This window comes from Carassius carassius, chromosome 30 (assembly GCF_963082965.1).
Source record: "Carassius carassius chromosome 30, fCarCar2.1, whole genome shotgun sequence".
Taxonomy (NCBI): domain Eukaryota; kingdom Metazoa; phylum Chordata; class Actinopteri; order Cypriniformes; family Cyprinidae; genus Carassius; species Carassius carassius.
Window position 1 is genome coordinate 31,359,917 of NC_081784.1, and position 22,423 is coordinate 31,382,339.

At 44.9% G+C, this 22,423-nt stretch overlaps 1 protein-coding gene across 1 annotated transcript in view; it reads right to left on the reverse strand.

Annotated features, from left to right (window-relative positions):
* LOC132111044 (E3 ubiquitin-protein ligase rnf213-alpha-like) overlaps positions 1–22,423 on the reverse strand; it is a 100,468-nt gene that overhangs the window by 75,036 nt on the left and 3,009 nt on the right. The window contains exons 3-13 of the mRNA XM_059518216.1: positions 12,759–12,919; positions 12,085–12,650; positions 11,898–11,964; positions 11,415–11,551; positions 11,247–11,301; positions 9,359–9,510; positions 9,184–9,250; positions 8,872–8,969; positions 6,605–6,775; positions 6,326–6,528; positions 5,954–6,237 (exon numbers count right to left, since the gene is read on the reverse strand). Coding sequence (XP_059374199.1) covers positions 5,954–6,237; positions 6,326–6,528; positions 6,605–6,775; positions 8,872–8,969; positions 9,184–9,250; positions 9,359–9,510; positions 11,247–11,301; positions 11,415–11,551; positions 11,898–11,964; positions 12,085–12,650; positions 12,759–12,919 — 1,961 coding nt within the window. The remainder of the gene's footprint in view (positions 1–5,953; positions 6,238–6,325; positions 6,529–6,604; positions 6,776–8,871; positions 8,970–9,183; positions 9,251–9,358; positions 9,511–11,246; positions 11,302–11,414; positions 11,552–11,897; positions 11,965–12,084; positions 12,651–12,758; positions 12,920–22,423) is intronic.

Sequence of the window (22,423 nt, forward strand, 5' to 3'; positions counted from 1 at the left end):
GAAGGAGCCTGACGGGACCGGTAGAAGTCGTCAATCAGCGAGCGGTCCAGGACATCCCGGGCTGGAATCCACCGCCTCTCCTCAGGACCATACCCCTCCCAGTCCACCAAAAACTGGTGACCACGCCCCCGGGGACGAACGTCGAGTAGCCTTCGAACTCTGTAAATGGAGGCCCCCTCGTCAATAGGAGGAGGGGGAACGGAGGGACGTGCGGGCGCACGAATAACGGGTTTAATGCAAGACACGTGAAAAACCGGATGAACACGGCGCATCTGACCAGACAGTCTTAGCTTTACAGCGACTGGACTGATGACCTTAACAATAGAAAAGGGTCCAATAAAACGAGGCATGAGCTTGCGAGACGTCTCCTGAATAGGCAAATTGCGGGTGGATAACCACACCCTCTGACCGCAAAAATATCTGGGAGATCTCACCCTGCGGCGATTAGCGGCACGACGAGTACGTTCCCTAGTCTGACATAAGGCAGATCTCACCCTCCTCCAGGTACGCTTACATCTCTGAATAAACGCCTCGACGGACGGAACCGAGGCCTGAGACTCCTGGGCGGAGAAAACAGGCGGTTGGAAGCCAAGGCAACCCTCAAACGGGGATAACCCAGTGGCGGACGATGGGAGAGAATTATGAGCATATTCGGCCCATGGTAACTGCTCGCACCAAGACGCGGGATTCTGAGAGGTAAGACTACGCAGCATGCGACCAAGAATCTGATTGGTCCTCTCGGCTTGCCCATTGGTCTGTGGATGGAATCCTGACGACAGACTGGGGGAAGCCCCTATCTGGCGACAGAACTCCCTCCAGAACAGAGAAGTAAATTGCGGACCTCTGTCAGACACAATGTCCGAAGGAAGACCATGGATCTTGAAAACGTGATCCACCATAATCTGTGCGGTCTCCTGAGCCGACGGTAATTTAGGGAGCGGAATAAAATGCGCAGCCTTAGAAAAACGGTCCACGACGGTGAGAATGACCGTATTGCCAGACGAAGGGGGAAGCCCGGTAACAAAATCCAACGCAATATGCGACCAGGGACGCGAAGGAACGGGAAGAGGTCTGAGAAGACCCGCCGGAGGATTATTACTAGACTTAGTCTGAGCGCAGATAGAACAAGAAGCAACAAAACGACGAATATCGCGCTCACGAGTGGGCCACCAAAATCTCTGGCGGATGGCCGCTAAAGTACCTCTAACTCCGGGATGCGCGACTAATTTAGAAGAATGACCCCAGCGAAGAACCGTCGAACGAGCAGCCTCGGGTACAAACAAAGTTCCCTCAGGAGCGCGGGGCGGTCTTGCAGTGTGAGAAAGAGCACGCCTGACCGCTTGTTCCACTCCCCAGACGGCTGCCCCGACCACAAAGTGCTGAGGTAAAATCCTCTCATCGGTCGAGGCACCCTCTGATGAGTCAAACTGCCGAGAAAGGGCGTCAGGCTTGAGGTTCTTAGAACCGGGTCTAAATGAAATGGAAAAATCAAAGCGATCAAAAAATAATGCCCAGCGGGCCTGACGAGCGTTAAGACGTTTAGCAGAGCGAATGTACTCCAGGTTGCGGTGATCCGTCCAAACAATGAATGGTACACTGGCTCCCTCAAGCCAGTGTCGCCACTCACCTAGCGCCAGACGGATAGCCAAGAGTTCTCGATTACCCACGTCATAGTTGCGCTCCGCGGGCGAAAGACGGTGGGAGTAAAATGCGCAAGGATGAACCTTGTCATCCTGGGAGGAGCGTTGCGACAAGACAGCTCCTATCCCAATTTCGGAGGCATCGACCTCAACAATAAACTGACGTTCTGGATCAGGAGTGATCAGGATGGGCGCAGACGTAAAAAGCATTTTAAGACGGTCAAACGCATCCTGAGCAGTCTCAGACCAAGCAAATTTGGACTTGGACGAAGTGAGAGCGGTAAGAGGGGCGGCAACCTGGCTAAAGTTACGAATAAAGCGCCGGTAAAAATTCGCAAACCCCAGAAATCGCTGGAGTGCGACTCGAGAATCGGGAACAGCCCAATCAAGAACTGCTCGAACCTTGTCAGGGTCCATACTAATCCCCTCCGCTGAAACGACCGAACCGAGAAAAGTAACCGATTGGGCATGAAAAACGCATTTCTCAGCCTTGACGAATAGGCGATTCTCTAATAAGCGCTGCAGGACACGGCGAACGTGTTGAACATGTACCTGGAGAGAGGGTGAAAAAATTAAGATGTCATCCAAGTAAACGAACACGAAAACGTTAAGCATGTCTCTTAAGACATCGTTTACTAATGCTTGAAATACAGCGGGAGCGTTGACCAAACCGAAAGGTAGAACCCGGTACTCAAAGTGACCGACAGGAGTGTTGAACGCGGTCTTCCACTCGTCTCCCTCCTTGATACGCACTAAATGGTAGGCGTTGCGCAAGTCTAATTTTGTAAAAACCCTTGCGCCCTGTAGGATCTCAAAAGCCGACGACATAAGAGGCAAAGGATAACGGTTCTTGACTGTTATGTCGTTCAGCCCTCGATAATCGATACAAGGACGCAAAGAACCATCCTTCTTCTTTACAAAGAAAAACCCAGCGCCGGCGGGAGACGAAGAAGGAGTAATGATCCCCGCATCGAGAGATTCTGTAAGATATCCTTCCAGAGCCTCTCGTTCGGGCGCCGAAAGAGAGTACAGTCTACCGCGAGGGGGCGTGGTGCCAGGAAGGAGCTCGATAGAGCAGTCATACGGACGGTGAGGCGGTAAGGATACCGCCCGGGAACGACTGAAAACCGCCCGCAGATCATGGTACTCCTCCGGGACACCAGACAAATCATCAGGCTCCTCCTGGAAAAGAGGAACAGAAGACACGGGAGAAACAGCGGAAACCAGACAATTTACATGACAAGCTAAACTCCATGAATGAATAGACCCCTTAACCCAATCAATGTGAGGATTATGTTGGATAAGCCAGGGATGTCCTAAAACAATGGGGGTAAAGGGAGACTGAAAAACATAAAATGAGACTGTCTCATGATGATTGCCGGAAACAGTGAGACTAACCGGACTGGTGACACGACGAACAGAAGAAAGCTCTCTGCCATCCAGGGCAAAGACAGTGGCGACATCAGTCAAATCAACTAAGGGAATCTTGTTCTCACGAGCCCACATCTCATCGATAAAATTGCCCTCCGCACCCGAGTCGACGAGGGCAAGACCGGTAACAGAAAAACCAGCCCAACGGAGAACAGCGGATATAGTGGTTCGAGACCTTGGTGATGAGGAGATGACAGAAGCGCTCACCAGTACTCCTCCGTCTACTGGCGAGCTTTGGCTTTTAAACTGCAGGATGAAGCGAAATGGCCCGCCGTACCACAGTAAAGGCAGAGACGGTTAATAATTCGCCGCTGTCTTTCCTCCGGGGAGATGCGTACGGCCCCCAGCTGCATGGGTACAGCATCAGGTTGGTTCTGAACAGAAGCAGTAGCAGAAGGAAAGTTATCACAGGATGTGAAAAGTGGAGAACGAACTCGACGCCTCTGCTCGAAACACTTGTCAAGGCGGATGGCCAGGTCGATAAGTTGATCGAGCTGAGTTGGCGACCCCCGCGCGTAGATCTCCTCCTTAAGGTCTACATTCAACCCTTCAAGAAAGCGAGCAGTTAGTGCAGGATCATTCCACTCACTTGTAGTAGCCAGAGTCCGGAACTCTATCGCGAAATCTGCAACAGATCTTCTGCCTTGACGTAGCACAGCAAGTAGACGTGATGCCTCGCTGCCGAAGACGGATCTATCAAAGACCTTGATCATCTCATCCTTGAAAAGAGTGTACTTGCTGCAGCATGCAGACTGCGCTTCCCAAACTGACGTACCCCACTCGCGTGCTCGTCCCGTGAGGAGAGAGAGAACATAAGCGATGCGGGCCCGATCCTCTGCATACGTCTGGGGCTGAAGGGAAAAGACAACTTCACATTGGATGAGAAAAGCTCTGCACTCCGTAGGCTCACCCGCATAACAGGAGGGATTGTTGACTCGTGGCTCAGAGGGCAGCTGACGATTGTGAGACATGGCAGATTCCTGATGCAGGTGAAGTAAACGGGCAGATAGATCAGCCACCTGAGCTGAAAGACTCTTAACAGCCTGATGAGCGGCGGCCAACTCCTGCTCATGTTTGCCAAGCATAGCTCCCTGGATCTCGATCGCCGACCGGACAGGCCTCTCATCTGCTGGATCCATGGTGGTTGGATTATTCTGTCACGCTGGTAAATGAAAGATCCAAATGCAGAGATAACAGGAATAACAGTCTTTAATGAAAAAAATATATAACAAAGGCAGTCCGTCTTTTCAGCACACAGAACTGGTAAATAGAAACTTGAACAAACGGAAAGACTCCTGTCTCGATGAGTGACAGAACAGGACTCCCTTGTAGCAGACTCGAAGCTCAGGAGTAGATAACTCAGGCAGGGTGAGAGAACCACATTGGTCTACAATCAGCAGCAACAGCAGCAGAATACAGCAAAAACTTAGGGGCTAGACTGTTCCAGGCAGACAAGACAAGAATAGGTGAGTACCTCTCAATACAGACAGGATGTAACTGCTGACAAAACGCATGACATGTAACAATAATCCAACCAAGAATCTACCCGAGCAAACACCAGATAAAGGGTGAACACTTAGGGCAAAGTAGAAACAGGTGTCATAGCAAATCAGCGCGAGCGCTGATTGCAATGACAAACAGGTGCATGAAGAGAGAGAGGTCAGCGGGACAGACAAAGAGTAATATAAAGCTAATAAGGTGTGTGTGTGTGTGTGTGTGTGTGTGTAAATGAGTGAGAGCGTGCGAGAGCGAAAACGGAAGAAAAACCTGACTCATGACAGAAAGGGCTCAATATCTATATCAAAAGGGCTGCAGCATTAATTTTGCGTGAAAAGATTGTATTTGCGTTTTTTTTTTTAAATTAAACACTAACATTTCATATATATATATAGAGAGAGAGAGTCTTTCAATAATTCAAGCACTTTTCAAGTACTTCTGCAGAAGTATGGCTGTTTTTATCAAATTCAAGTACTTCAAGCACTTTAAACACCTTGTACAGTTTTATGTACAACCTTCCGAATGATCCTAGCATTATGAACGAGTGTATGGTATATTTTCAATGACATCCCAGTTTGCGTCAAAGGATTATATGTTTGTTTGGAGCTTTTTATTGCGAATTGTGTTAAAGCAGTGCCAACTCTATCTGACAGCAGCTACATCAAAAAGGGAAGGTAATTTAATAATGCTTTGTCTTTAAATGTAAATGTTTAATATGGATAATGTTTTCAAAACACTCAAGTGCAATTGTGGGGGTTGGGGGCAAGGGTGGGAATGGGTTAATTTTCCCCATGCAATGATGTTAGCCAATCGTAACAGTGGCCATTTACTGTACAAGCAAAGGATCTGCAGCACTAAAACTGAGTGTTTCAAACAGAGGACAGAAATAATAATTTTGGTAATTTTTGTGCAAGTGTTTTTTACTAACATTATAAGTGAACATCATGAAACATGTTTAAAAAAGTCATGACATGACCCCTTTAAAGGAACAGTTCACTGAAACTTAAAACTTATGTCATCATTTATTCATTCCAAGAAAGATCTGACTTTCTTTATTCAAGGACTAATAATGCAGAATTATGGAATATTGTTGAGAGTTTTCTTTTTTTTTTTTTATCTAAAAAAATCATGATCAACATAAAAACATCACAAAGTATTCGATATGGCTCATGTGCGATAGTCTTCTGAAATCATATCATAGTTTGCATCATTATTTGCAGAAAATCTCCTTTAACATTTGCCTCTAGGGTGCGATGATCTCGGTCAACCCATGAACCCATTTGGTAAAACGATTGGTTCAATAGATTCAAAGCTTTGTTTCTCCCATCACTACTGTAATGTATGAATGTGTTCAATATATGTCGAGATGCACATGGTTAACTTACATCTTTTTCACCGTATTCGAGCGAGTACCATTTTTTCTCTTTCTCTTCAAACACAAAAGGGTTTGCATAGACTTGGTAAAACTGTCGGAGTTGACTGAAGAAGTTGCTGAGGTTGACTTTGCTCCAGTTTCTCAGGAGGTCAAAGATAGTTTCCAGCATGACTCTACCAGCAATTTCTCTCCCCTGGAGGACACTTTTCCTTTGCTCAGGCCATATGACTTCTTTTAGCCGTTTCACCTTAGATGGTTCTGTACAGATTATATCGTCATACTGATGCCATTCCCCTGCAATACACCAAAATAACAAATTAGGTCTGGTGCAATTTCTTTTTAAATTAAACTTGAATGTAGTCTTTTAATGAGCTTCACCTACCTTCATCATTTAGGAGACTTGGTTTGACAAACAGGCATCTGTTTGTGGTTTCTTTAGAATCCAGCTTGTAGATGTGTTCGTACTCATACTTTTCCTTTTTTGCTTTATAGACAACATACTTGTATGGGATGGACACAGCTTCTGCATTGGTCTTTTTGCATATAAATTTCCCTTCAACGAGAAATCCATGCACTTCAAGATCCCTGCAATCAAGCGGTTTTTAAGCAGCTGGTTATAGTAATCAATGATCAATAATTGGTCCAGAAAATCATTACTTACCGTGACACAGACAGTTCAACCAGATCATTTTCCCAGTCACCAATGCGACCGCCAGCCCTTACGAAGACGCGATCCTCTTCTAAGTTAAACTTGAAGTCTTTCGACAGGACTGCATGAAAGTAAATGGTAAGTCTGTCACTGGGACTTATATGCTGAGTTGGTGTTGGATTTCTGCAATTCAAAAATATTATAAGATCAGATCAGTGTTGTCACAATACCAATACCAGTAAAACTGCATGACTTTCAGTACCAAATTCGATGCCATATTCCAGTTACTTCAGAAAATTACATTTAAACACATGGATTATTTTTTAACGATGCCTTTACTGCCTTTCCGGACATTGAAAGTTGCAATGACGTTTCTGTCAATGGAGGATCAGAAAGCTCTCAGATTTCATCAAAAATACCTTCATTTGTGTTCTGAAGACGAACTAAGGTTTTACGGGTTTGTAACGACATGAGGGTGAGAAATTAATGATAGAAATCAAATTTTTTGGTGAACGACCCTTTAAAAAGGTATTTACTTAAACCTATTCAGCAAACAAAGATTTGTTTTTCTTTTACTTGTCAGTTTTGCTTTGGCAGGTCTATCAGTCTGCATTTACACTGCAAGAATTAATGCAGAGATCGATTTTGACATTTCAGATTTTTTGTTTTGTCCATTGCTAGGATTTTCACTATTTCACTACTAGGTTGTCCAAACAAAAACTGCATTGTGTTTGTGGCCATTGGTCTTCTTAACAGCATGAAAAATACAATTTGTATTTAAACTATGATTGGAAAGTGACTACACTGTACAATAAATCTTTTACAGTGGATATAAAAAGTCTACATCCCCCTGTTAAAATGGCAGGTTTTGAGATGTAAGAAATGAATCCATGAAAAGTCAGACAACCCCCCCCCGCCCCCCCCCCCCCCCCCCCCCCCAAAAAAAAACCCTAAAATTACGTGGTTGCATAAGTGTTATAATGGAGCAAAGTACTCTGTTTGGAATTAACCAATCATAACCAATTATAATCCTCAAGTCACCATCAATCATCAAGTACTGGTCACTTATTGAGTGGGGGAGTGGAAAGACAGAAGACACTGCTCACAAAAAACAAAAAAAGAAAGAAAAAATCTGGTCTGATGAAACCAAATGAAATTTTTTGGCCATCATTTAAAAGGTACGCTTGACACAAGCTCATGGAAGCTCAAGCACAGGAAAGCTCATGGCCTTCATACGCAAGGTGCTGCAAGCATCAGCTATAGGACTGCTTCTCTTCAGCTGGGACTGGTGCAGTAGTCAAGACTGAAGGACTCATGGATAGTGCCAGATAACAGTCCACTGTCACATAATCTGCAGGCCTCCATTACAAAGCCAAAGATGAAGAGGAATTTAATCTTCCTGCATGATAATAACCCCAAACCCAACAAAAGAATGGCTTCAGAAGAATAAGAAGAATGGTTGAAGATGTGAGAGGCCAGACTTAAATTCAATTGAAAAGCTCAGTGGGATGACGTGAACACAGGAGATTGCCCTGCTCAATCTGGAGCTCTTTACAAGCAAGAGTGGGGGGAAATTACCACCTGAGAGGTGACAAATCAAGTTAATAGACTTTTGTTCAAAACAACTGCCTGGTCCTGGTGTATTAAAAAATATTGGTTGAGGATTATGCTTTCTTTTTCTTTACAACATTTCTATTTGTTTGTTACTAGGCTTTGTTGGTTTCAACACTGCATTAAAGTGTAAACAATGATCTTTTTTTACGTTTTAAAAACCTGCAATGTTAACAGGGTAAACTTGACAGGGCTTACAGCTATTGTATTTATAATGTGTCTACTCTTGGACTTAAAGAGCTCTGATGGGCTCCGCTCATGCACTCAACAGACTCAGTAAATAATGTAGAAACATTTGACAAAACTAGATTAGATCTAAGATCTCTAGATTCCTAATCCAGAAAAACTAATTGCTAAGAAGAAGAGCATTCATCACACAATAGATCTTAGTCAGGTTATCGCCATATTTCTTTTTTTGACAGGAATAAAACAAGGCTGTGAGGAACAGAAGTAGAGTGTGTTCAATAGATTATACTGTTGTTTAGCTACTCACCAATTGTACAGCTCACGAAACATCCTTCCAAAAAACTTTAAGCAGACAAAAACTCCATAAAACTGTTGTGAAAGTTATGAGTTTTGAAAATTGCATGTGATCCCTCACAGCCTCATTTTCATCCGTGTAATATTCAATACACCAGCTACCCTGACCAAGGGCTGAATCTGCTTACCTTTGTGAAGCAGCAGAATCTTTCTTCCCATGAGCAGATTGCTGCTTCTGCTTCTGCTCGTCCTTCACTGGTGAATCTCCACTGGAGCCGTCATTCTTCTCAATGGTAAATAAACAGAACCAGTCAACATTTCCTACCTTTGTTAACTTCATGTTTGTAATTTTCAGTAACAGGTCAATATATCAGTTTGGCTGAAGAATCAAATTTGGGCTCTCTGAGATTATCAGTGTCTGATTGGCCAATGATTTAGATCTTTCTTGGGCCAGTTCCCAAATTTAATGACACCCTTGTAAAGGACAGTACACATGTTACCTTCAGTGTGCTCTCTGGGCCAAACACCGGTTTCTGTGATGACTCCTGTGGTTCCTCATTAAGATTTCTGTAATTTAGTATAGAAGTACATTACAAAGTATATTACTGTCATTTCAATAAAAAATGACACAAGGAACCTGAAAAGAGAGGTATTTGTCAAATTTATTTATCATACTTTTTTGAATGCGAGACAGGCTGAATGTCTTTATTGTTTTCGGTATGGGTGCTTTCATCGTGTTTCTCAGATTGTGTTTTCTTCTGGTCAGAACGAGCAGACTGCTGCTTCTCAGACTTCAGCTCTGAATCTCCACTGGAACCAGGATCCTTCTAAACGCAAAACAAACACAACATGTCAGCATTTAACTCAATGTTTGTCATTTCCAGTAACAGACCAATATATCAGTCTGGCCAATGATTCACCCAACATTTGGGCTCTTTGAGGTTGATACATTTTCAATTTGCAAAAATATGTATTTATATACAGTATATATATAGATATAGATGTAGAGCCTTATTACACAGCTCTGTGGAATACTTTTTTCCTGACTGGTCAATCATGCCATCCAGTGGTATATTATGTAAGGGATAATGTACATCCAGCCGGTTGTTAATGCAGAATAAACCACGACAGGGCGATCAGGTCCCACTTATTGCACGGCTACTTGCCACAGAAGTAAATGATTAGACATGAAATATTGATCTGATTTGAATTAAACGCAAATCCCAGTTTTAAAACGCAAATGCAAAACTTCCACGAAGAAAAAGCATATAGCGCTGACTTCAGTTCCCTGGATGAGCCTGTTTTATCAGTTTTTAGAGGTTGTTATTGGGGAATAGTGCATGGCTACGAGTGTGATATTGCGTTTATAGAGCAGTTTGATGCCATTAATGTGTAAATAAATACGAAAAAGCAATGGAGTGTCTTTAAAAATCCTCATTTGTGCAGAAACACTTCCTTCTGCCAGGATTCAGATCTCAAGGTGACAGTCCAACTCTTGACCCCAAGCCTCCATTTCTAAGTCTAAAGCTAGAGCTAGTAATGAAGCAACGCTGATTCACGTCATTGAAGCTTGTTGTATTATGTGGAGTAGAAGATTATGAAGGAGAGATCGACTGAGCGTGTGCATTACCTGCATCTAGCTGATATTCTTCAGTCAATCTGATATTCATAATCACTAAATCAGTTTGAGTGTCCACTGAGGAAAGCGATATCTTTGTCTTTACCCAGTTCAGGAGATTTCCCATGACAGTGCTAGTCAATGCATTTGTAAATTGTCTAATTGTTTACCACCTTGTTTCAGTCCCTTTCAATATATAAGTCTTTGCTCCTGACTCGCTCATAAAGACAGTGTTTGCTGCCATTTAACAGTGTAATAATGTAGATAACTTCCTGAAATCTCAAATTATCACTAACGGACCCTTTCTCAATAACAAATATGTCATGGTATTTATATAAAATAATATTTCTAGAAATAATATTTAAACAATATTAGCCATTATAAACATTTAAGAAGTTTGTACAGTTCAGTCAAAAATACAAAAGCAGCACTAGTTAAAGTACAGGATTTCAGTTTAATAAAAATATAAAGTTATGAAACTAAATCTCTTTTTGCTCTGTAACAAGTAATAGATCAATAAGACCAAAGATTGCCTGTTTGATAATGATCCCTCACACTATCTACATAAGAGCCAGGGGCTAATTCCCACAGGACTGTCCCAGATTAGGCTGTTCTCGATGGGCACATGACCGCTGAACAGATGGAGCTCACATCCTCCAAAACATCTAAACTAATCGTCAAATATGTGCTGTTTATATACAAGTCGCAGGTAAAAACTACATTCTGTGACACAACAACGCAGTGTTTTTAAAATGATGGTGTTTGCTCGTCCACCATGACCCTGGCTGTGAGAGAAATGCTGAAAGCGCAGTGATAGAAACAGTGAAACGGTTCCTGGGGTGATACTGGGAGAATATCACATGACTGGGAAACACTCTCAGCCAATCAGGATCGAGAACCACAACAAACTGTTGTATAAACTATATATATTTATTTTTAGTTTACCTTGGATTTACTCTGTTCCAATTCCTGTTTTGATTTCTGTGGATCCTTCTGGTTTCTGTCATTTTTAAAGTGAACATATACATTATTATTTGACATTTTAAGAAAAAAAGACCTCATTCACAAAGGAGAAGCAGTATTTATCAAAATACATCAAAGGCTTTGGCATACTTTTTGTTTTTAGATGAACCTCCTTTATTGGTTTCTGTAGCTTCTGCTTTCTCAGATTGTGTTTTCTTCTGGTCAGAACGAGCAGACTGCTGCTTCTCAGACTTCAGCTCTGAATCTCCACTGGAACCAGGATCCTTCTAAACGCAAAACAAACACAACATGTCAGCATTTAACTCAATGTTTGTCATTTCCAGTAACAGACCAATATATCAGTCTGGCCAATGATTCACCCAACATTTGGGCTCTTTGAGGTTGCCATTGTTAGCTGATAACCATGTCTGATTGGCTGAAGCTTTAGCGCTTTCTTAAACCAGTTCCAAAATCTACTGGCACCTCAGAGAAAGGACACATTTTCTATTTCCAAATATATATATATATATATATATATATATATATATATATATATATATATATTATTTGTTTTAACTTATTAACAATTTTTATTTATCATTTCTATATAATACACATTTAACTTTAGTTTACCTTGGATTTACTCTGTGGGCCAAATACCATTTCCTGTGATGATTTCTGTGGTTCATTCTTCTGATTTCTGTAATTTTTAAAGTGAAAGTATACATTATTATTTGATATTTTCAATAAAAAAAGACTAAGTAAAACTACTACTTAAAAAAGAAGCAGCAGTTATCAAGATACAAAGGCTTTGGCATACTTTTTAGTTTTGTCATTGGTTTCTGTTTCCCCACTTTCACAGTTCTTCTCAGATTCGGTGTTCTTCTGTTGACTGGAGCTGCGGTTCTTCTGCGGTTCCTCATCCGGGCGATCGGTCTCCATTTGACTGCCTGTGCTGCTCTTTACGCTTGTATTCTGGTTCATATTAGCGTTCTGATGGAGAGTAGTTTGTGCTCCAGTGCTCACACTCTTCTGGCCTTTCTCAGTTTGTTGATCTGACAGCGGTGGAGGAGCAGAAGGAGTGTTGGTCAGCTCTGGAGTCGATCCAGGAGCTACACCGCTGTCCTTGCTGCTTTCAGACTGACCTTTAGCAGCATCTGTGGGCAGAGCACAGACCTCAGGGCCATCAGTCTCTGCTGGGCTCGGCTGACAGGAGGATTTGTCAGAGAAGTTAGGTTTGTTAATGGAGTTAGAGTCATCACTGTCAGAAGATTGATCCTCCTGCATTTTCAGCTCTCTATCAGTCAGAGATATATCCGAGAGTTCAGAGGTCAGAGACGAAGGCCCCTCTGTAACACCAGTTTTTTTCTTCTTTTTCTTTCTTTTCTGTAGAAGCAGGATGAATAAAAATATGCATTATAAAGCACCAGCAACACAATCTTAAAAAAAAAAACCTTAATCCAGGACTATTGAAATGTTAAACATGTCCAGCACCTTTTTCTTTGGGTTAGGGTAGGTCTCTTCATTTGGACGCTTCGGAGAAACATTGGCATTCTGGGAATCCAGCGCTTCTGACTCAGGTCTGAGATCAGTCATTCCTGCATCTGTGCCATGTGGAGCGTTTGAGGAGGTTTGAGACCCGTCTAGAGGCTTGGCTGATAAACACAAAGACAAAGGTCACACACACACACACACACACAAACACACACACACACACGTTAACTTAGCTATCTAAAGGGGGATATTCCATGGGCGTAATGGTTTTTATACTGTACAAACCATATCTTCTCTCCTCTTACACTAACCCGACCCCTAAACCTGCCCATCACACTAAACTACAGGCATTTTACATTATCAAAAACACTTTAATTACTTTATTTTTATACCGGTTTTACAAATGAGGAAGTCCCTAAAGGAGGCTTTTGGAGATTTTGTCAGGTTTTGGTCACTTCTGGGTACTAATTTGTCCCCAAAATATAGTCAAGTAGGTATACACACACACACACACTGACTAAAACTAGTGATAACCTCTTATGAAGGCTTTGTTCATGCTGCACCTATCCTAGTTTTATCTTTAGGACTGACAGTCTACACTGTAATTCCTTGAATGATGAAATCTGATCTGTTAAAATGGTGGAGTAAATAACTGGACTATCAACATCAGTCATCACAGTAATGACTTCAAACATCGTTCTCAACCCAGTTTGGTATGAAGCGGAACTGGATGTTCAACAAGAAAACAAAAATGTAGGGCAGGACTTGATTTAATTCACCTGTAATTCACTGAATGATGAAAAGTGTCTTGTTGGCTTTCCATCCAAATGCTTTGCCGTTTTTAAAGCACATTTCTGAAAATTTGACTAAATAAAATGTAAAATATCTTGCCTTTCCAGTTTCAAGCACCAAAAAGAATATATCGTATTTTCCAGACTACATCATCTAAAACATGCTACAACTTATATTCTGAAGCGACTATTAACGTCAAACACACACACACACACACACATAAAAATTTAAATCAGTTCTAGCATTGCTAATTTGACTTCACAGCCTCCGGCAGAGGTGTGTCTACGCCTCCACGCACATTAACTTGTTTTGGAAATTAGTTTAGGCTTGGCATTCATAATAAATATTGTTTAAACGAACACCAGTACAAGTTATGCTATGCACTGGTATTTTACATTATTTGTATTTTATACAGTTATGTGACAAACAGAACCAATGAGGTTTGACGTAGAGGTCGGGCGATATATCGGGCCGATATTTGTCATTTTTCTATATATCTGCATCGACCGATATCCGTGTTTAGTAGCGCCGATTTAAAGTCAGGCACGTCGGCGGGCAGCCCCGTGTTATTGGTGCGGTGGAAAGTGCTGCTTCAGCAGCATGTGAAGCACCCCAAGCCAAGACTTTTGGAAGATTCAACAACAGTCCTGGGAGATAAAGGTAGTCAGAGAGACAGCTGTCCTGGAGCTGCCCAGAACCGTGAATCACATTTGTTCGGAAGCATGGTTTGATGCAGACAATAACCAGGTTTCCATCCAACTCATTTGTATTTAGGGATGGCAATATTCGATAATTTCCATGATCGATCGTCGTTTAAATTAATGATCAATTAATAACCTTAATGCTGCAAAATGGGTCTACAGCCGTATTATTATTATGTGCAAAAGCCACTTGGAAACAAGCTTTCTCACCCGAATTAAAGGGGTTTTAGTCTGAATAAAATGCTAGTAACAGGACTGTAAAATGAATAGATGTGATTATGATCATTTGATAAAATGAAGAGAGCGCGCCATACGTTGGAGATCATTTTACTTTGTTTCCCGTCAAGGAGACCGCTGAATGCGCCTCTTTAAATGGTTTCGTGGTGCTTGTTGTTGTATTTTAAAACGCAACTGCAATGTTTTCAAATGACACTTAGTATTAAAAATAAAATGATCCCAAACATAACTGTGGCGCTTGTGGCTGTGCTGCACAGTCAGTGAACCGCTTTTTCACATCAAACATTTTATGCAAGTATTACGACCAGTACTTTTTTGTTTGATACTGTTCTGCGAAATGTTCGATTTTGAATTTTTGCGTTCGGCTAGTCCTATTTGTTAAAAAAAAAATCCTGCATTAACAGTGCATTAGACCGAGACGCATGAGTGCATGAGTGCGTGCATACGAGGACGAGCGAGCGCGGGTTTGACCAGATGTATTTGGAGGTTATTGCTCATGTCTCGTTCTGCACATATCCAAATGTTTCCATATTCGCAATGTATCTAAATATTAAACTATAATAATTTTTTCATGTAAACTAGACAGAAAAGATCATCCTCTTCACATGATTAAACACGTCCTTGGCATAACAGCAGAGTGGACATCCCTGAAAGACAGCGGAGACCAGGACAACTAGAGCCCCAGATACAGATCCCCTGTAAAGACCTTGTCTCAGAGGAGCACCAGGACAAGACCACAGGAAACAGATGGTTCTTCTGCACAATCTGACTTTGCTGCAGCCTGGAATTGAACTACTGGTTTCGTCTGGTCAGAGGAGAACTGGCCCCCCAACTGAGCCTGGTTTCTCCCAAGGTTTTTTTCTCCATTCTGTCACCGATGGAGTTTCGGTTCCTTGCCGCTGTCGCCTCTGGCTTGCTTAGTTGGGGACACTTCATCTACAGCGATATCGTTGACTTGATTGCAAATAAATGCACAGACACTATTTAACTGAACAGAGATGACATCACTGAATCCAATGATGAACTGCCTTTAACTATCATTTTTGCATTATTGACACTGTTTTCCTAATGAATGTTGTTCAGTTGCTTTGGCGCAATGTATTTTGTTTAAAGCGCTATATAAATAAAGGTTACTTGACTTGACTTGACTTGACTATCCCCCCCCCCTTTGAATAACCAGATTTAATGAATCAGGCACAAGAAGACCAGAAACATGTTTATTGATTTCATGTTGTTGATTTAAGCATCAGCACAAAGACATTCTTCAACATCACCTGATAACAGCTGTGTGGAAAGAGAAGATGGGAAACTCTTATCCTGTTCTTCATGAGGACATCAGACAACATAAGCAACATGTACACCTTCAGATTCACACACACACACACACACCACTGGTCCTTCAGATTCACACACACACACACACACACACACGGCACCGGTCCTTCAGATTCACACACACACACACACAACCGGTCCTTCAGATTCACACACACACACACCACCGGTCCTTCAGATCCACACACACACACACACACCACTGGTCCTTCAGATTCACACACACACACACCACCGGTCCTTCAGATCCACACACACACACACACACACACGCCACCGGTCCTTCAGATTCACACACACACACACACGCCACCGGTCCTTCAGATTCACACACACACACACACACACCACCGGTCCTTCAGATTCACACACACACACACCACCGGTCCTTCAGATTCACACACACACACACACACGCCACCGGTCCTTCAGATTCACACACACACACACACCACCGGTCCTTCAGATTCACACACACACACGCCACCGGTCCTTCAGATTCACACACACACACACCACCGGTCCTTCAGATTCACACACACACCACCGGTCCTTCAGATTCACACACACATGCCACCGGTCCTTCAGATTCACACACACACACACACGCCACCGGTCCTTCAGATTCACACACACACCACCGGTCCTTCAGATTCACACACACATGCCACCGGTCCTTCAGATTCACAGACACACGCCACCGGTCCTTCAGATTCACACACACACACACACACACACACACACCACCGGTCCTTCAGATTCACAGACACACGCCACCGGTCCTTCAGATTCACACACACACACACCACCGGTCCTTCAGATTCACACACACACACACACACACCACCGGTCCTTCAGATTCACACACACACACACACACACCACCGGTCCTTCAGATTCACACACACACACACACACACACACACACACACACACACACACGCCACCGGTCCTTCAGATTCACACACACACACCACCGGTCCTTCAGATTCACACACACACACACACACCACCGGTCCTTCAGATTCACAGACACACGCCACCGGTCCTTCAGATTCACACACACACACACCACCGGTCCTTCAGATTCACACACACACACACACACACACCACCGGTCCTTCAGATTCACACACACACACACCACCGGTCATTCAGATTCACACACACACACACACACGCCACCGGTCCTTCAGATTCACACACACACGCCACCGGTCCTTCAGATTCACACACACACACGCCACCGGTCCTTCAGATTCACACACACACCACCGGTCCTTCAGATTCACACACACACACACACACCACCGGTCCTTCAGATTCACAGACACACGCCACCAGTCCTTCAGATTCACACACACACACACACACACCACCAGTCCTTCAGATCCACACACACGCCACCAGTCCTTCAGATTCACACACACACACGCCACCGGTCCTTCAGATCCACACACACACACACACACACACACACACGCCACCGGTCCTTCAGATCCACACACACACCACCGGTCCTTCAGATTCACACACACACACACACACGCCACCGGTCCTTCAGATCCACACACACACACACACACACACACACGCCACCGGTCCTTCAGATTCACACACCACCGGTCCTTCAGATTCACACACACACACGCCACCGGTCCTTCAGATTCACACACACACACACACACACACACACACACGCCACCGGTCCTTCAGATTCACACACACACGCCACCGGTCCTTCAGATTCACACACACACACACACGCCACCGGTCCTTCAGATTCACACACACACACACACGCCACCGGTCCTTCAGATTCACACACACACACACACACCACCGGTCCTTCAGATTCACACACACACACCGTCGGGCCTTCAGATTCACACACACACACGCCACCGGTCCTTCAGATCCACACACACACACACACGCCACCGGTCCTTCAGATTCACACACACACACACGCCACCGGTCCTTCAGATTCACACACACACACACACACACGCCACCGGTCCTTCAGATTCACACACACACGCCACCGGTCCTTCAGATTCACACACACACACACACACACACACACACGCCACCGGTCCTTCAGATTCACACACACACACGCCACCGGTCCTTCAGATTCACACACACACACCACCGGTCCTTCAGATTCACACACACACACACACGCCACCGGTCCTTCAGATTCACACACACACACACGCCACCGGTCCTTCAGATTCACACACACACACGCCACCGGTCCTTCAGATTCACACACACACGCCACCGGTCCTTCAGATTCACACACACACACACACACACACGCCACCGGTCCTTCAGATTCACACACACACACACACGCCACCGGTCCTTCAGATTCACACACACACACGCCACCGGTCCTTCAGATCCACACACACACACACACACACACACACGCCACCGGTCCTTCAGATTCACACACACACACACACACACACACCACCGGTCCTTCAGATTCACACACACACACACACACACACACACACGCCACCGGTCCTTCAGATTCACACACACACGCCACCGGTCCTTCAGATTCAGACACACACACACACACGCCACCGGTCCTTCAGATTCACACACACACACACACGCCACCGGTCCTTCAGATTCACACACACACACGCCACCGGTCCTTCAGATTCACACACACACACCACCGGTCCTTCAGATTCACACACACACACACACACGCCACCGGTCCTTCAGATTCACACACACACACACGCCACCGGTCCTTCAGATTCACACACACACACCACCGGTCCTTCAGATTCACACACACACACACACACACGCCACCGGTCCTTCAGATTCACACACACACACCACCGGTCCTTCAGATTCACACACACACACCACCGGTCCTTCAGATTCACACACACACACCACCGGTCCTTCAGATTCACACACACACACACACACACGCCACCGGTCCTTCAGATTCACACACACACACACACACGCCACCGGTCCTTCAGATTCACACACACACGCCACCGGTCCTTCAGATTCACACACACACACCACCGGTCCTTCAGATTCACACACACACACACACACGCCACCGGTCCTTCAGATTCACACACACACACGCCATCGGTCCTTCAGATTCACACACACACACCACCGGTCCTTCAGATTCACACACACACACCACCGGTCCTTCAGATTCACACACACACACACACACGCCACCGGTCCTTCAGATTCACACACACACACACACACACGCCACCGGTCCTTCAGATTCACACACACACACCACCGGTCCTTCAGATTCACACACACACACCACCGGTCCTTCAGATTCACACACACACACCACCGGTCCTTCAGATTCACACACACACACACCACCGGTCCTTCAGATTCACACACACACACACCACCGGTCCTTCAGATTCACACACACACACACACACACACGCCACCGGTCCTTCAGATTCACACACACACGCCACCGGTCCTTCAGATTCACACACACACAAACACGCCACCGGTCCTTCAGATTCACACACACACCACCGGTCCTTCAGATTCACACACACACACACACACCACCGGTCCTTCAGATTCACAGACACACGCCACCAGTCCTTCAGATTCACACACACACACACACACACCACCGGTCCTTCAGATCCACACACACACGCCACCAGTCCTTCAGATTCACACACACACACGCCACCGGTCCTTCAGATCCACACACACACACACACACACACACACACACACGCCACCGGTCCTTCAGATCCACACACACACCACCGGTCCTTCAGATTCACACACACACACACACACGCCACCGGTCCTTCAGATCCACACACACACACACACACACACGCCACCGGTCCTTCAGATTCACACACCACCGGTCCTTCAGATTCACACACACACACGCCACCGGTCCTTCAGATTCACACACACACACACACACATGCCACCGGTCCTTCAGATTCACACACACACGCCACCGGTCCTTCAGATTCACACACACACACACACGCCACCGGTCCTTCAGATTAACACACACACACACACACGCCACCGGTCCTTCAGATTCACACACACACACACACACCACCGGTCCTTCAGATTCACACACACACACCACCGGTCCTTCAGATTCACACACACACACGCCACCGGTCCTTCAGATCCACACACACACACACACGCCACCGGTCCTTCAGATTCACACACACACACACACACACCACCGGTCCTTCAGATTCACACACACACACACGCCACCGGTCCTTCAGATTCACACACACACACACACACACGCCACCGGTCCTTCAGATTCACACACACACGCCACCGGTCCTTCAGATTCACACACACACACACACACACGCCACCGGTCCTTCAGATTCACACACACACACGCCACCGGTCCTTCAGATTCACACACACACACCACCGGTCCTTCAGATTCACACACACGCCACCGGTCCTTCAGATTCACACACACACACACACGCCACCGGTCCTTCAGATTCACACACACACACACACACGCCACCGGTCCTTCAGATTCACACACACACGCCACCGGTCCTTCAGATTCACACACACACACACACACACGCCACCGGTCCTTCAGATTCACACACACACACACGCCACCGGTCCTTCAGATTCACACACACACACGCCACCGGTCCTTCAGATCCACACACACACACACACACGCCACCGGTCCTTCAGATTCACACACACACACACACACACACACCACCGGTCCTTCAGATTCACACACACACACACACACGCCACCGGTCCTTCAGATTCACACACACACGCCACCGGTCCTTCAGATTCAGACACACACACACACGCCACCGGTCCTTCAGATTCACACACACACACACACGCCACCGGTCCTTCAGATTCACACACACACACACACGCCACCGGTCCTTCAGATTCACACACACACACCACCGGTCCTTCAGATTCACACACACACACGCCACCGGTCCTTCAGATTCACACACACACACCACCGGTCCTTCAGATTCACACACACACACACACGCCACCGGTCCTTCAGATTCACACACACACACACACACGCCACCGGTCCTTCAGATTCACACACACACACCACCGGTCCTTCAGATTCACACACACACACCACCGGTCCTTCAGATTCACACACACACACACACACACGCCACCGGTCCTTCAGATTCACACACACACACACACACACGCCACCGGTCCTTCAGATTCACACACACACGCCACCGGTCCTTCAGATTCACACACACACACCACCGGTCCTTCAGATTCACACACACACACACACACACACGCCACCGGTCCTTCAGATTCACACACACACACGCCACCGGTCCTTCAGATTCACACACACACACCACCGGTCCTTCAGATTCACACACACACACCACCGGTCCTTCAGATTCACACACACACACACACACGCCACCGGTCCTTCAGATTCACACACACACACCACCGGTCCTTCAGATTCACACACACACACACACACACGCCACCGGTCCTTCAGATTCACACACACACGCCACCGGTCCTTCAGATTCACACACACACACCACCGGTCCTTCAGATTCACACACACACACCACCGGTCCTTCAGATTCACACACACACACCACCGGTCCTTCAGATTCACACACACACACACCACCGGTCAAACGGTTTAGGACAGGAAGATTTGTACATGTTTTATAAGAAGTCTCTTCTGCTCACCAAGGCTTCATTTATTTGATTCAAAATACAACAAAAACAGTAATATTGTGAAATATCATTACAATTTAAAATAACTTTTCTTTATGATTATATAGTAAAGTGTAATGTATTTCTGTGATGCTCCGCTGTATTTTCAGCATCATTCCTCCAGTCTTCAGTGTCACATGATCTTCAGAAATCAGAATAATATGATGATTTACTGCTCAAGAAACATTTCTGATTATTATCAGTGTTGAACACAGTTTTTCAGCATTATTTGATGAATATAAAGTTCAAAGGAACAGCGTTTATCTGAAATATAAAGCTTTTGTAACATTATCACTACCATTCAAAAGGGGTCATGTGACACTGAAGACTGGAGGATTGATGATAAATTCAGCTTTGATCACAGAAATAAATTACATTTTACTATATATTCACATAGAAAACAGTTATTTTAAATTGTAATAATATTTCAGAATATTACTGTTTTTGCTGTATTTTTGATCAAATAAATGCAGCCTTGGTGAGCAGAAGAGACTTCTTTTAGAAACAATAAAAAATCTTACCATCCAGAACTGTTTGATATAGTGTAGATTGTGTCTGAAACAGCTCATTCATTCACTATATAGTGCAGGAGTCACCATAAAGTACCTCGCTCCATCATAGAGACCTAAACTCAGCTAATAGTTCCTCATCTAATAAGCAAGCTTGTGATTGATCAAGTAATGTGTGAACATCAACTGTATTATGTGTTAATCTTTCAATTAAACCAGTAAAATATGGTTGTGTTTGGTTATACTTTGGGCTGGGGCACTTCATGATAAAGTGAAT